General features: G+C 60.9%; 1 protein-coding gene across 1 annotated transcript; it reads left to right on the top strand.

The window, feature by feature from the left end:
• Positions 1-524: 524 nt before the first annotated feature.
• Positions 525-13,807, top strand: LOC144491183 (putative RNA-binding protein Luc7-like 1). Its single transcript, XM_078208863.1, has 5 exons — positions 525-676; positions 3,426-3,524; positions 7,642-7,752; positions 8,410-8,553; positions 13,304-13,807. The coding sequence occupies exons 2-5, from the start codon at positions 3,429-3,431 to the stop codon at positions 13,805-13,807; spliced, it is 855 nt and encodes a 284-aa protein (XP_078064989.1). The 5' UTR covers positions 525-676; positions 3,426-3,428.
• The last annotated feature ends 1,371 nt before the right edge of the window (positions 13,808-15,178 follow it).

The following is a 15,178-nucleotide window of genomic DNA, read 5'->3' as shown; positions in this document are numbered from 1 at the left end:
CCCCTCCCCCCCTCACCCTCCCCTCCCCCCCTCACCCTCCCCTCCCCCCCTCACCCTCCCCTCCCCCCCTCACCCTCCCCTCCCCCCCTCACCCTCCCCTCCCCCCCTCACCCTCCCCTCCCCCCCTCACCCTCCCCTCCCCCCCTCACCCTCCCCTCCCCCCCTCACCCTCCCCTCCCCCCTCACCCTCCCCTCCCCCCCTCACCCTCCCTCCCCCCCTCACCCTCCCCTCCCCCCTCACCCTCCCCTCCCCCCTCACCCTCCCCTCCCCCCCTCACCCTCCCCTCCCCCCCTCACCCTCCCCTCCCCCCCTCACCCTCCCCTCCCCCCTCACCCTCCCCTCCCCCCCTCACCCTCCCCTCCCCCCCTCACCCTCCCCTCCCCCCCTCACCCTCCCCTCCCCCCCTCACCCTCCCCTCCCCCCCTCACCCTCCCCTCCCCCCCTCACCCTCCCCTCCCCCCCTCACCCTCCCCTCCCCCCCTCACCCTCCCCTCCCCCCCTCACCCTCCCCTCCCCCCCTCACCCTCCCCTCCCCCCCCTCACCCTCCCCTCCCCCCCTCCCCCTCCCCCTCCCCCACAGGTGATGTGAACAGGCAGAAGGTGAAGTTTCCGGATGAGAAGGTTTGCAAGGCGCATCTACTGGGCTGCTGTCCGCACGATATCCTGGCTGGATCGGTACGTAACCCGCAACAGCCCGGAACCCTCACCCCGGGGGCAGGGGGCGGGGGGGCACCCCACCTGGGATCAGGGACCCTGAGGGATGGGGGAGATGAGGGGTGAGGTGGGGGGAGATGGACGAGGGGGGGGGGAAATGGACAAGGGGGGATTGATGATGGGTTGAGGGGGGGAATATGAGAGGAGTCTCCCCCCGCGGATCAGGAACCCCAAAGAGAGCACATCCTCCCGACTGAACTTCTTCCCCCAACCCAACATGCACCTCTCTGTCTCCGTCTCTCTCTCTGTGTCTCTCTCACTGTCTGCCCGTCACCCCCCCTCCCCGTCCCCCCCCTCCCCGTCCCCCCCCCCCTCCCCGTCCCCCCCCCCTCCCCGTCCCCCCCCCCCCTCCCCGTCCCCCCCCCCCTCCCCGTCCCCCCCCCTCCCCGTCCCCCCCCCTCCCCGTCCCCCCCCCCTCCCCGTCCCCCCCCCCCTCCCCGCCCCCCCCCCCTCCCCGTCCCCCCCCCCCCTCCCCGTCCCCCCCCCCCCCTCCCCGTCCCCCCCCCCCTCCCCGTCCCCCCCCCCCCCCTCCCCGTCCCCCCCCCCTCCCCGTCCCCCCCCCCCTCCCCGTCCCCCCCCCCCCTCCCCGTCCCCCCCCCCTCCCCGTCCCCCCCCCTCCCCGTCCCCCCCCCTCCCCGTCCCCCCCCCCTCCCCGTCCCCTCCCCGTCCCCCCCCCTCCCCGTCCCCCGTCCCCTCCCCGTCCCCCGTCCCCTCCCCGTCCCCCGTCCCCTCCCCGTCCCCCGTCCCCTCCCCGTCCCCCCCCCTCCCCGTCCCCCCCCGTCCCCACCGTCCCCCCCCTCCCCGTCCCCCCCCCCTCCCCGTCCCCCCCCCCTCCCCGTCCCCCCCCCCTCCCCGTCCCCCCCCCCCTCCCCGTCCCCCCCCCCTCCCCGTCCCCCCCCCCCTCCCCGTCCCCCCCCCTCCCCGTCCCCCCCCCCTCCCCGTCCCCCCCCCCCCTCCCCGTCCCCCCCCCCTCCCCGTCCCCCCCCCCTCCCCGTCCCCCCCCCCTCCCCGTCCCCCCCCTCCCCGTCCCCCCCCCCCTCCCCGTGTCCCCCCCCTCCCCGTGTCCCCCCCCTCCCCGTTCCCCCCCCCGTTCCCCCCCCCCCCCGTTCCCCCCCCCTCCCCGTTCCCCCCCCCCTCCCCGTTCCCCCCCCCCTCCCCGTTCCCCCCCCCCCCTCCCCCCTTCCCCCCTCCGTTCCCCCCCCCTCCCCGTTCCCCCCCCCTCCCCGTTCCCCCCCCCTCCCCGTTCCCCCCCCTCCCCGTTCCCCCCCCCTCCCCCCCCCCTCCCCGTTCCCCCCCCTCCCCGTTCCCCCCCCTCCCCGTTCCCCCCCCTCCCCGTTCCCCCCCCCTCCCCGTTCCCCCCCCCCTCCCCGTTCCCCCCCCCTCCCTGTTCCCGTCCCTCCCCCCCCCTCCCCGTCCCCCCCCCCCCCCGTCACCCCCCCTCCCCGTCCCCCCCCCGTCCCGTCCCCCCCCTCCCCGTCCCCCCCCCCCCGTCCCCCCCCCCTCCCCGTTCCCCCCCTCCCCGTCCCCCCCCCCTCCCCGTCCCCTCCCCCCCCTCCCCCCCCCTCCCCCCCCTCCCCCCCCCTCCCCCCCCCCTCCCCGTCCCCTCCCCGCCCCTCCCCGTCCCCTCCCCCTCTCCCCCCCCCTCCCCTCCCCGTCCACCCACCGCCCGTTCCCCCCCTGCCCGCCTTGCCCCTCCCCTGCCCTCCCCCCCCGTCCCCCTGCCCTCCCCCCCCGTCCCCCTGCCCTCCCCCCCCGTCCCCCTGCCCTCCCCCCCCGTCCCCCTGCCCTCCCCCCCCGTCCCCCTGCCCTCCCCCCCCGTCCCCCTGCCCTCCCCCCCCGTCCCCCTGCCCTCCCCCCCCGTCCCCCTGCCCTCCCCCCCCGTCCCCCTGCCCTCCCCCCCCGTCCCCCTGCCCTCCCCCCCGTCCCCCTGCCCTCCCCCCCGTCCCCCTGCCCTCCCCCCCCGTCCCCCTGCCCTCCCCCCCCGTCCCCCTGCCCTCCCCCCCCGTCCCCCTGCCCTCCCCCCCCGTCCCCCTGCCCTCCCCCCCCCGTCCCCCTGCCCTCCCCCCCCGTCCCCCTGCCCTCCCCCCCGTCCCCCTGCCCTCCCCCCCGTCCCCCTGCCCTCCCCCCCGTCCCCCTGCCCTCCCCCCCGTCCCCCTGCCCTCCCCCCGTCCCCCTGCCCTCCCCCCCGTCCCCCTGCCCTCCCCCCCGTCCCCCTGCCCTCCCCCCCGTCCCCCTGCCCATGCCCCCCCTCCCCGCCCGTCCCCTCCCCCTGCCCGTCCCCTCCCCCTGCCCGTCCCCTCCCCCTGCCCGTCCCCTCCCCCTGCCCGTCCCCCCCCCCCCCCCACCCCCCACCCAATCAACCCCTTGGCCCGTCTCCTTACTCTCCCTCCCCCCCACCCTCTCTGGCCTGCCTCCCTCTCTCCGCCACCCCCCGCCACCACCCCCGCCAACACCCCCCACCTGCCCCCCGTCTCTCTCTCTCTCTCTCCCTTTGTCCTTGTGTGCCTCTACCCCATTTGATCCTGTCTAATCTTTCCGCGACCCCCTTTTCCCTGTCTATGAATCCTCCCTCTGCCCTGTGGGTCTCTCTCTCACACTCTCCCTGCACCCTCCAGTGAGCAGGCTTTGAAGGGCATGCGCTCCAGTTAACAGGTGGGCAGTGTTGGTGCGATGCCTCCCCAGGTTGACTCTCCCTCTGTCTCTCCTGTAGAAGATGGATATCGGAGCCTGTAAGAAGCTGCACGACGTGGCGTTACGGGCAGACTATCTCAACGCAGCCAAGAGCCGCGACTATCTGTTCGAGAAAGAGGTGAGGGATGGAGGGAGGGAGGGACTGTGGGGAGAGGGAGGGAGGGACTGCGGGGAGAGGGAGGGAGGGACTGCGGGGAGAGGGAGGGAGGGACTGCGGGGAGAGGGAGGGAGGGACTGCGGGGAGAGGGAGGGAGGGACTGCGGGGAGAGGGAGGGAGGGACTGCGGGGAGAGGGAGGGAGGACTGCGGGGAGAGGGAGGGAGGGACTGCGGGGAGAGGGAGGGAGGGACTGCGGGGAGAGGGAGGGAGGGACTGCGGGGAGAGAGAGGGAGGGAGGGACTGCGGGGAGAGAGAGGGAGAGAGGGAGGGAGGGACTGCGGGGAGAGGGAGGGAGGGACTGCGGGGAGAGGGAGGGAGGGACTGCGGGGAGAGGGAGGGAGGGACTGCGGGGAGAGGGAGGGAGGGACTGCGGGGAGAGGGAGGGAGGGACTGCGGGGAGAGGGAGGGAGGGACTGCGGGGAGAGGGAGGGAGGGACTGCGGGGAGAGGGAGGGAGGGACTGCGGGGAGAGGGAGGGAGGGACTGCGGGGAGAGGGAGGGAGGGACTGCGGGGAGAGGGAGGGAGGGACTGCGGGGAGAGGGAGGGAGGGACTGCGGGGAGAGGGAGGGAGGGCGAAGTCCACACACTGATCCCCGTCTGAGAGTAGAAATTCCTCCTCCCTCCGTCTTCAATGGGAGAGAGAAACTCTTATTCCAAAATGTGCCCCCCCCTCATTCTAGATTCCCTCCCCCTGCCGCCACCACCCTCAGGATCTGATCCGTTTCAATAAGACCCCCTCTCATTCTAAACTCCCAATGGGTTCCAGGCCCCAATCTGCTCAAACCTTTCCCCGTTAGACAAACCCCCTTCACCCCAGGAATCGGCCCAGTGACCCTTCTCTCAACTGCCTCCAACCCGAGTCTATCCCTCCCTCAGTAAGGAGACCGGAACTCTGCGCAGTACTCCAGCTGCAGAAACACCAGTGCCCCGGACAGTTGTAGCGAGACTTCCTAACTTTTACACTCCATCCCCCTTCGCAATGAAGGCCGTTTGCCTCCTCACCACTTGCTGCAGCTTCCTGCAGGCTTTTTGTGACTGATGTACCGGGACGCCCAGATCCCTCTGCACCGCAGAGCTCTGCAATCTCTCTAAATAATAATTTCCTTTTCCTGCCGAAATGGATAAGTTCAGAGAGGTGCTGGGCACTGAGGGAGGGCTGAGGAATGGGGGACGGGGTGAGACAGGCAGAGGGTGTTTGGGCAAGGCTGCTCTAAGATAGGAGCAGAAGTAAGCCATTTGGTCCATCGAGTCTACCCCCCCCATTCAATGAGATGATGTCTGATCTGATGTGATAATCCTCCACTCCCGCTTTCCCGCCTTATCCCCTGGATTCCCTTACTGATTAACAATCTGTCTATCTCAGCCTCGAACATACTTAACCCCCTGGCCTCTCCAACCCTCTGTGGGAAAGAATTCCACAGAATCACTCCCCTCAGAGAAGAAATTCCTCCCCATCTCTGTCTCCAATGGGTGACCCCCCCTTACTCTGAGATTCTGCCCCCTGGTCCCAGACTCTCCCACAAGGGGAAACAGCCTCTCAGTATCCACCCTGTCAAACCCCCCTCGAGAATCTGCTATGTCTCAATAAGGTTGCCTCTCATTCTTCTGAACTCCAATGAGTACAGACCCAACCTCTCCTCATAAGAAAATCCCTCCCTACAATTATTCACAAAGGAGAGGGATGTGTTGACTGGGAGTGTCTTGGAGGGGAGTGTTGAACCGTTAGAGAAAATCTCCATTACAAGGGAGGAAGTGTTAGGTTTTTTAGGGAATGTAAAGACTGACAAATCCCCAGGGCCTGATGGAATCTATCCAAGGCTGCTCAGGGAGACGAGAGATGAAATCGCTGGGCCTCTGACGCAAATCTTTGTCTCGTCACTGGACACAGGTGAGGTCCCAGAGGATTGGAGGATAGCTAATGCGGTCCCGTTATTTAAGAAGGGTAGGAAGGATAACCCGGGAAATTATAGGCCGGTGAGCTTGATGTCCGTGGTCGGGAAGTTGTTGGAGAGGATTCTTAGAGATAGGATGTATGCGCATTTAGAAAGGAATAAACTCATTAACGATAGTCAGCATGGTTTTGTGAGAGGGAGGTCATGCCTCACTAACCTGGTGGAGTTTTTTGAAGAAGTGACCAGAATGGTGACGAGGGAAGGGCCGTGGATGTCGTCGATATGGACTTTAGTAAAGCGTTTGACAAAGTCCCTCATGGTAGATTGGTGCAAAAGATTGGATCTCATGGGATAAAGGGGGAGGTGGCTAGATGGGTGGAGAACTGGCTTGGTCACAGAAGACAGAGGGTGGTAGTGGAAGGGTCTTTTTCCGGCTGGAGGCCTGTGACTAGTGGTGTTCCGCAGGGCTCTGTATTGGGACCTCTGCTGTTTGTGATTTATATAAACGATCTGGAAGAAGGTGTAACTGGGGTGATCAGTAAGTTTGCGGACGACACGAAAATGGCTGGACTTGCAGATAGTGAGGAACATTGTCAGAGGCTACAGAAGGATATAGATAGGCTGGAAATTTGGGCAAAGAAATGGCAGATGGAGTTCAATCCAGATAAATGCGAAGTGATGCATTTTGGTAGAACTAACGTAGGGGGGAGTTATACGATAAATGGCAGAACCATAAATGGTGTAGATACGCAGAGGGACCTGGGTGTGCAAGTCCACAGACCTTTGAAGGTGACGTCACAGGTGGAGAAGGTGGTGAATAAGGCATATGGCATGCTTGCCTTTATAGGACGGGGCATAGAGTATAAAAGTTGGGGTCTGATGTTGCAGATGTATAGAACGTTGGTTCGGCCGCATTTGGAATACTGCGCCCAGTTCTGGTCGCCGCACTACCTGAAGGACGTGGAGGCGTTAGAGAGAGTGCAGAGGAGGTTTACCAGGATGTTGCCTGGTATGGAAGGGCTTAGTTATGAGGAGAGATTGGGTAAACTGGGGTTGTTCTCACTGGAAAGACGGAGGATGAGGGGAGACTTAATAGAGGTGTATAAAATTATGAAAGGCATAGATAGGGTGAACGGTGGGAAGCATTTTCCCCGGGTCGGTGGTGACGTTCACGAGGGGTCATAGGTTCAAGGTGAAGGGGGGGGAGGTTTAACACGGATATCAGACGGACATATTTTACACAGAGGGTGGTGGGGGCCTGGATTGCGCTGCCAGGCAAGGTGGTGGAGGCGGACACACTGGGAACGTTTAAGACTTATCTAGATAGCCACATGAACGGAGTGGGAATGGAGGGATACAAAAGAATGGTCTAGTTTGGACCAGGGAGCGGCACAGGCTTGGAGGGCCGAAGGGCCTGTTCCTGAGCTGTATTGTTCTTTGTTCTTTGTACCCGGGATCAACTGAATGAACCTTCTCTGGACTGCCTCCAATGCCGGGATATCTTTTTTATTGATTCGTGGGACCTGGGGGCCGCTGGCTGTCCAGCATTTATTGCCCATCCCTAGTTGCTCGAAGGCAGTTGAGAGTCAACCACATTGCTGTGGCTCTGGAGTCACATGTAGGCCAGACCGGGTCAGGAGGGCAGATTTCCTTCCCTAAAGGACATCAGTGAACCAGATGGGTTTTTCCGACAATGGTTTCATGGTCATCAGTTGATTCTTAATTCCAGATATTTTTTATTGAATTCAAATCATCTGCCGTGGCGGGATTCGAACCCGGGTCCCCAGAACATGAGCTGAGGTTCTGGATTAGTAGTCTGGTGATAATACCACGAGGCCATCGCCTCCCCAAATCTTTCCTCAGATAAATCTGGCCCCTATTGGAAGGGTGGTCCAGCGAGTTACAGTGCGAGGGAAGGGAAAGTGAGGGAGGGAGGGAAGCGAGGGCTCTGGCTGCAGCCATGCCTCTGTCTCTGGGCTCTGACTGTAGTTATGCCTCTGTCTCTGGGCTCTGACTGTAGCCATGCCTCTGTCTCTGGGCTCTGACTGTAGCCATGCCTCTGTCCCTGGGCTCTGGCTGTAGTTATGCCTCTGTCTCTGGGCTCTGACTGTAGCCATGCCTCTGTCTCTGGGCTCTGACTGTAGCCATTCCTCTGTCTCTGTCATATCATTTACTCTCCCCACAGGCCATGGACGTGTTGGAGCAGTTTCTCGACGACTGTGATCGCAAAGCACAACAGGACAAGAACAAGCTGGTCCTGGTACAGAAATCCTTCAGCACGGAGATTATCGCAAAGGTACCTCCCGGGCCGGACTTACAACGGGAATAGTGGGGAAAGGACAGGGCAGCAGGGGGAATAGTGGGGAAAGGACAGGGCAGCAGGGGGAATAGTGGGGAAAGGACAGGGCAGCAGGGGGAATAGTGGGGAAAGGACAGGGCAGCAGGGGGAATAGTGGGGAAAGGACAGGGCAGCAGGGGGAATAGTGGGGAAAGGACAGAGCAGCAGGGGGAATAGTGGGGAAAGGACAGGGCAGCAGGGGGAATAGTGGGGAAAGGACAGGGCAGCAGGGGGAATAGTGGGGAAAGGACAGAGCAGCAGGGGGAATAGTGGGGAAAGGACAGGGCAGCAGGGGGAATAGTGGGGAAAGGACAGGGCAGCAGGGGGAATAGTGGGGAAAGGACAGGGCAGCAGGGGGAATAGTGGGGAAAGGACAGGGCAGCAGGGGGAATAGTGGGGAAAGGACAGGGCAGCAGGGGGAATAGTGGGGAAAGGACAGGGCAGCAGGGGGAATAGTGGGGAAAGGACAGGGCAGCAGGGGGAATAGTGGGGAAAGGACAGGGCAGCAGGGGGAATAGTGGGGAAAGGACAGGGCAGCAGGGGGAATAGTGGGGAAAGGACAGGGCAGCAATCCAGCAGCCTGATCTCACACCCTCCCCTCTCTGCTTCCCGCAGGTGGAGAAGGTGCAGATGCTCAATGAAGACATTGGGAAACTCCTCGCCCGCGCCGAGGTGCTGGGCTCCAACGGGATCCTTGACCAGTCGCAGCGAGTGCTGGAGGAGGTGGACCGACTGACACAGCTCAAGAAGGAATCCGAGGTAAAGGGGTGTCCCAGCGATGGGTGGAGAGGGGGAAACATATCCCATCATGGTTTCCTGGGAACGCTCGGCTACTAATCCCACTGCCCCGCTCTCTCCCCATAGCCCTGCATCAATCCCAAACTAATCCCACAGCCCCGCTCTCTCCCCATAGCCCTGCATCAATCCCCAAACTAATCCCACTGCCCCGCTCTCTCCCCATAGCCCTGCATCAATCCCAAACTAATCCCACAGCCCCGCTCTCTCCCCATAGCCCTGCATCAATCCCCAAACTAATCCCACTGCCCCACTCTCTCCCCATAGCCCTGTATCAATCCCAAACTAATCCCACTGCCCCACTCTCTCCCCATAGCCCTGCATCAATCCCGAAACTAATCCCACTGCCCCACTCTCTCCCCATAGCCCTGTATCAATCCCAAACTAATCCCACTGCCCCGCTCTCTCCCCATAGCCTTGTATCAATCCCAAACTAAAATCCCACTGCCCCGCTCTCTCCCCATAGCCCTGCATCAATCCCCAAACTAATCCCACTGCCCCGCTCTCTCCCCATAGCCCTGTATCAATCCCAAACTAATCCCACTGCCCCGCTCTCTCCCCATAGCCCTGCATCAATCCCCAAACTAATCCCACTGCCCCGCTCTCTCCCTATAGCCCTGTATCAACTGGCAAACTAATCCCACTGCCCCGCTCTCCCCCCATAGCCCTGTATCAATCCCCAAACTAATCCCACTGCCCCGCTCTCTCCCCATAGCCCTGTATCAACTGGCAAACTAATCCCACTGCCCCGCTCTCCCCCCATAGCCCTGTATCAATCCCCAAACTAATCCCACTGCCCCGCTCTCTCCCCATAGCCCTGTATCAATCCTAAACTAATCCCACTGCCCCCGCTCTCCCCATAGCCTTGTATCAATCCCCAAACTAATCCCACTTCCCACTCTCTCCCCATAGCCCTGTCTCAATCCCCAAACGAATCCCACTGCCCCGCTTTCTCCCCAGAGCCCTGTATCAATCCCCAAACTAATCCCACTGCCCCACTCTCTCCCCATAGCCCTGCATCAATCCCCAAACTAATCCTACTGCCCCGCTCTCTCCCCATAGCCCTGTATCAGTCCCCAAACTAATCCCACTGCCCCACTCTCTCCCCATAGCCCTGCATCAATCCCCAAACTAATCCCACTGCCCCGCTCCCTCCCCATAGCCCTGTATCAATCCCAAACTAATCCCACTGCCCCGCTCTCTCCCCATAGCCCTGTATCAATCCCAAACTAATCCCACTGCCCCGCTCTCTCTCCCCATAGCCCTGTATCAATCCCCAGACTAATCCCACTGCCCCGCTCTCTCCCCATAGCCCTGTATCAATCCCCAAACTAATCCCACTGCCCCGCTCTCTCCCCATAGCCCTGTATCAATCCCAAACTAATCCTACTGCCCCGCTCTCTCCCCATAGCCCTGTATCAATCCCAAACTAATCCCACTGCCCCGCTCTCTCCCCATAGCCCTGTATCAATCCCAAACTAATCCCACTGCCCCGCTCTCTCCCCATAGCCCTGTATCAATCCCAAACTAATCCCACTGCCCCGCTCTCTCCCCATAGCCCTGTATCAATCCCAAACTAATCCCACTGCCCCGCTCTCTCCCCATAGCCCTGTATCAATCCCAAACTAATCCCACTGCCCCGCTCTCTCCCCATAGCCCTGTATCAATCCCAAACTAATCCCACTGCCCCGCTCTCTCCCCATAGCCCTGTATCAATCCCAAACTAATCCTACTGCCCCGCTCTCTCCCCATAGCCCTGTATCAATCCCAAACTAATCCCACTGCCCCACTCTCTCCCCATAGCTCTGTATCAATCCCCAAACTAATCCCACTGCCCCACTCTCTCCCCATAGCCCTGTATCAATCCCAAACTAATCCCACTGCCCCGCTCTCTCCCCATAGCCCTGTATCAATCCCAAACTAATCTCACTGCCCCGCTCTCGCCCCATAGCCCTGTATCAATCCCCAAACTAATCCCACTGCCCCGCTCTCTCCCCATAGCCCTGTATCAATCCCAAACTAATCCCACTGCCTCACTCTCTCCCCATAGCCCTGTATCAATCCCAAACTAATCCCACTGCCCCGCTCCCTCCCCATAGCCCTGTATCAATCCCCAAACTAATCCCACTGCCCCACTCTCTCCCCATAGCCCTGTATCAATCCCAAACTAACCCCCCTGCCCCACTCTCTCCCCATAGCCCTGTATCAATCCCAAACTAATCCCACTGCCCCGCTCTCTCCCCATAGCCCTGTATCAATCCCAAACTAATCTCACTGCCCCGCTCTCTCCCCATAGCCCTGTATCAATCCCCAAACTAATCCCACTGCCCCGCTCTCTCCCCATAGCCCTGTACCAATCCCAAACTAATCCCACTGCCCCGCTCTCTCCCCATAGCCCTGTATCAATCCCAAACTAATCCCACTGCCCCGCTCTCTCCCCATAGCCCTGTATCAATCCCAAACTAATCCCACTGCCCCACTCTCTCCCCATAGCCCTGTATCAATCCCAAACGAATCCCACTGCCTCGCTCTCTCCCCATAGCCCTGTATCAATCCCAAACTAATCCCACTGCCGCCGCTCTCTCCCCAAAGCCCTGGATCAATCCCCAAACTAATCCCACTGCCCCGCTCTCTCCCCCCAGACCTGTATCAATCCCAAACTAATCCCACTGCCCCGCTCTCTCCCCATAGCCCTGTATCAATCCCAAACTAATCCCACTGCCCCGCTCTCTCCCAATAGCCCTGTATCAATCCCCAAACTAATCCCACTGCCTCGCTCTCTCCCCATAGCCCTGTATCAATCCCCAAAATAATCCCACTGCCCCGCTCTCCCCCCATAGCCCTGTATCAATCCCAAACTAATCCCACTGTCCCGCTCTCTCCCAATAGCCCTGTATCAATCCCCAAACTAATCCCACTGCCTCGCTCTCTCCCCATAGCCCTGTATCAATCCCCAAAATAATCCCACTGCCCCGCTCTCCCCCCATAGCCCTGTATCAATCCCAAACTAATCCCACTGTCCCGCTCTCTCCCCATAGCCCTGTATCAGTCCCCAAACTAATCCCACTGCCCCGCTCTCTCCCCATAGCCCTGTATCAATCCCCAAACTAATCCCACTGACCCGCTCTATCCCAATAGCCCTGTATCAATCCCCAAACTAATCCCACTGCCTCGCTCTCTCCCCATAGCCCTGTATCAATCCCCAAAATAATCCCACTGCCCCGCTCTCCCCCCATAGCCCTGTATCAATCCCAAACTAATCCCACTGTCCCGCTCTCTCCCCATAGCCCTGTATCAATCCCAAACTAATCCCACTGCCCCGCTCTCTCCCCATAGCCCTGTATCAATCCCCAAACTAATCCCACTGCCTCGCTCTCTCCCCATCGCCCTGTATCAATCCCCAAAATAATCCCACTGCCCCGCTCTCCCCCCATAGCCCTGTATCAATCCCAAACTAATCCCACTGCCCCGCTCTCTCCCCATAGCCCTGTATCAATCCCAAACTAATCCCACTGCCCCGCTCTCTCCCCATAGCCCTGTATCAATCCCAAACTAATCCCACTGCCGCCGCTCTCTCCCCATAGCCCTGTATCAATCCCCAAAATAATCCCACTGCCCCGCTCTCCCCCCATAGCCCTGTATCAATCCCAAACTAATCCCACTGCCCTGTATCAATCCCAAACTAATCCCACTGCCCCGCTCTCTCCCCATAGCCCTGTATCAATCCCAAACTAATCCCACTGCCGCCGCTCTCTCCCCATAGCCCTGTATCAATCCCCAAACTAATCCCACTGCCGCCGCTCTCTCCCCATAGCCCTGTATCAATCCCCAAACTAATCCCACTGCCCCGCTCTCTCCCCCCAGACCTGTATCAATCCCAAACTAATCCCACTGCCCCGCTCTCTCCCCATAGCCCTGTATCAATCCCAAACTAATCCCACTGCCCCGCTCTCTCCCCATAGCCCTGTATCAATCCCCAAACTAATCCCACTGCCTCGCTCTCTCCCCATAGCCCTGTATCAATCCCCAAAATAATCCCACTGCCCCGCTCTCCCCCCATAGCCCTGTATCAATCCCCAGACTAATCCCACAGTTCCACTCTCTCCCCTTAGCCCTGTATCAATTCCAGACTAATCCCACTGCCCCGCTCTCTCCCCATAGCCCTGTATCAATCCCAAACTGATCCCACTGCCCCACTCTCTCCCCATAGCCCTGTATCAATCCCAAACTGATCCCACTGCCCCACTCTCTCCCCATAGCCCTGTATCAATCCTCAAACTAATCCCACTGCCCCGCTCTCTCCCCATAGCCCTGTATCAATCCCCAAACTAATCCCACTGCCCCGCTCTCTCCCCATAGCCCTGTATCAATCCCCAAACTAATCCCACTCTCCCACTCTCTCCCCATAGCCCTTTTTAAATCCCAAACTAATCCCACTGCCCCGCTCTCTCCCCATAGCCCTGTATCAATCCCCAAACTAATCCCACTGCCCCACTCTCTCCCCATTTCCCTGTTTCAATCCCAAACTAATCCCACTCTCCCGCTCTCTCCCCATTTCCCTGTTTCAATCCCAAATCCCACTGCCTCCACTTGACATTTCTGCCACTCTTGGCACAGATCGATCCCGGCCACCTGCGTGTCTGGGGAGTTGGAGGGAGGGTATTTGAGTTGCTCTCACTGTCTCTCACCGCGTCTCTCTGTCTGTGACTGGCAGCAAGAATATCGCAACAACATTCCGACATGCAGCCTGCAGCAGCAGAAGCTGCGAGTTTGTGACGTGTGCGGAGCGTACCTGGGCCTCCAGGAGAAGGACAAGCGATTGGCCGATCACTTCCGGGGTCGCCTGCACATGGGTTTCATGGAGATCCGCAGCAAGCTGCAGCAGGTCAAGGTGAGGTCAAAAGAGGAAGCTTCTGGAGGAAGTGCCACACGAGAGACTTCTCCCCATCAAGCCGGCTGCTGTCCCGAACCACGGGTTCAGTGCCCGGGCCCCAGCCCCGGTATTTACCCCCTTCACCACGGTGACTCCAAGAAAGGAAATGGCGAGATTGCATGTTGCTATCCTTGGGATCTTGCTGTGTGCAATTTTGGCAGTTTCCTGCCTGACCACACCAGTGTGTCGACGTTTAAACGTGGGAGGAAGCCGTTCTGCCCTTTGCGTGATGCTGGCTTCTACACCAGCCACTCACCTCGTTCCCCCGCCCTCTCCCAGCCATAATCCCCTCACATTCTTCCCTTTCGGATAACAATCCAGTTCTCTCTCGAACCCCCTCAATTAAACCAGCCAACCCCACACTCCCAAGCAGCACCTACCACACCCTAACCACTCACTGTGAGAGTTTCACCCACACTCCCAAGCAGCACCGACCGCACCCTAACCACTCACTGTGTGAGTGTCACCCACACTCCCAGGCAGCACCTACCGCACCCTAACCACTCACTGTGAGAGTTTCACCCACACTCCCAAGCAGCACCTACCGCACCCTAACCACTCGCTGTGTGAGAGAGTGTCACCCACACTCCCAAGCAGCACCTACCGCACCCTAACCACTCACTGTGAGAGTTTCACCCACACTCCCAGGCAGCACCTACCGCACCCTAACCACTCGCTGTGTGAGAGAGTGTCACCCACACTCCCAAGCAGCACCTACCGCACCCTAACCACTCGCTGTGTGAGAGAGTGTCACCCACACTCCCAAGCAGCACCTACCGCACCCTAACCACTCGCTGTGTGAGAGAGTGTCACCCACACTCCCAGGCAGCACCTACTGCACCCTAACCACTCGCTGTGTGAGAGTTTCACCCACACTCCCAAGCAGCACCTACCGCACCCTAACCACTCGCTGTGTGAGAGAGTTTCACCCACACTCCCAAGCAGCATCTACCACACCCCAACCACTCGCTGTGAGAGTTTCACCCACACTCCCAAGCAGCACCGACTGCACCCTAACCACTCGCTGTGTGAGTGTCACCCACACTCCCAAGCAGCACCTACCGCACCCTAACCATTCGCTGTGTGAGAGAGTTTCACCCACACTCCCAAGCAACACCGACCGCACCCTAACCACTCGCTGTGTGAGTGTCACCCACACTCCCAAGCAGCACCTACCGCACCCTAACCATTCGCTGTGTGAGAGAGTTTCACCCACACTCCCAAGCAGCATCTACCGCACCCCAACCACTCGCTGTGAGAGTTTCACCCACACTCCCAGGCAGCACCTACCGCACCCTAACCACTCGCTGTGAGAGTTTCACCCACACTCCCAAGCAGCACCTACCGCACCCTAACCACTCACTGTGTGAGAGTTTCACCCACACTCCCAAGCAGCACCTACCGCACCCTAACCACTCGCTGTGTGAGAGAGTTTCACCCACACTCCCAAGCAGCACCGACCGCACCCTAACCACTCGCTGTGTGAGTGTCACCCACACTCCCAAGCAGCACCTACCGCACCCTAACCATTCGCTGTGTGAGAGAGTTTCACCCACACTCCCAAGCAGCACCTACCGCACCCTAACCACTCGCTGTGTGAGAGAGTTTCACCCACACTCCCAGGCAGCACCGACCGCACCCTAACCTCTCGCTGTG

This window comes from Mustelus asterias, unplaced genomic scaffold (assembly GCF_964213995.1).
Source record: "Mustelus asterias unplaced genomic scaffold, sMusAst1.hap1.1 HAP1_SCAFFOLD_4664, whole genome shotgun sequence".
NCBI classification, from domain to species: domain Eukaryota; kingdom Metazoa; phylum Chordata; class Chondrichthyes; order Carcharhiniformes; family Triakidae; genus Mustelus; species Mustelus asterias.
The sequence above is the reverse complement of the archived record's forward strand: the minus strand, read 5'-3'. Positions and strand labels throughout refer to the sequence as shown.

What these genes read in the sequence shown, in the direction of transcription:
- LOC144491183 (XM_078208863.1), top strand. Translation starts at nt 3,429, where the DNA reads ATGGATATCGGAGCCTGTAAGAAGCTGCACGACGTGGCGTTACGGGCA. An exon ending in ACTATCTGTTCGAGAAAGAG is followed by an intron (nt 3,525 to 7,641) that starts GTGAGGGATGGA and finishes CTCTCCCCACAG; the next exon opens with GCCATGGACGTGTTGGAGCA. An exon ending in AGCTCAAGAAGGAATCCGAG is followed by an intron (nt 8,554 to 13,303) that starts GTAAAGGGGTGT and finishes TGTGACTGGCAG; the next exon opens with CAAGAATATCGCAACAACAT.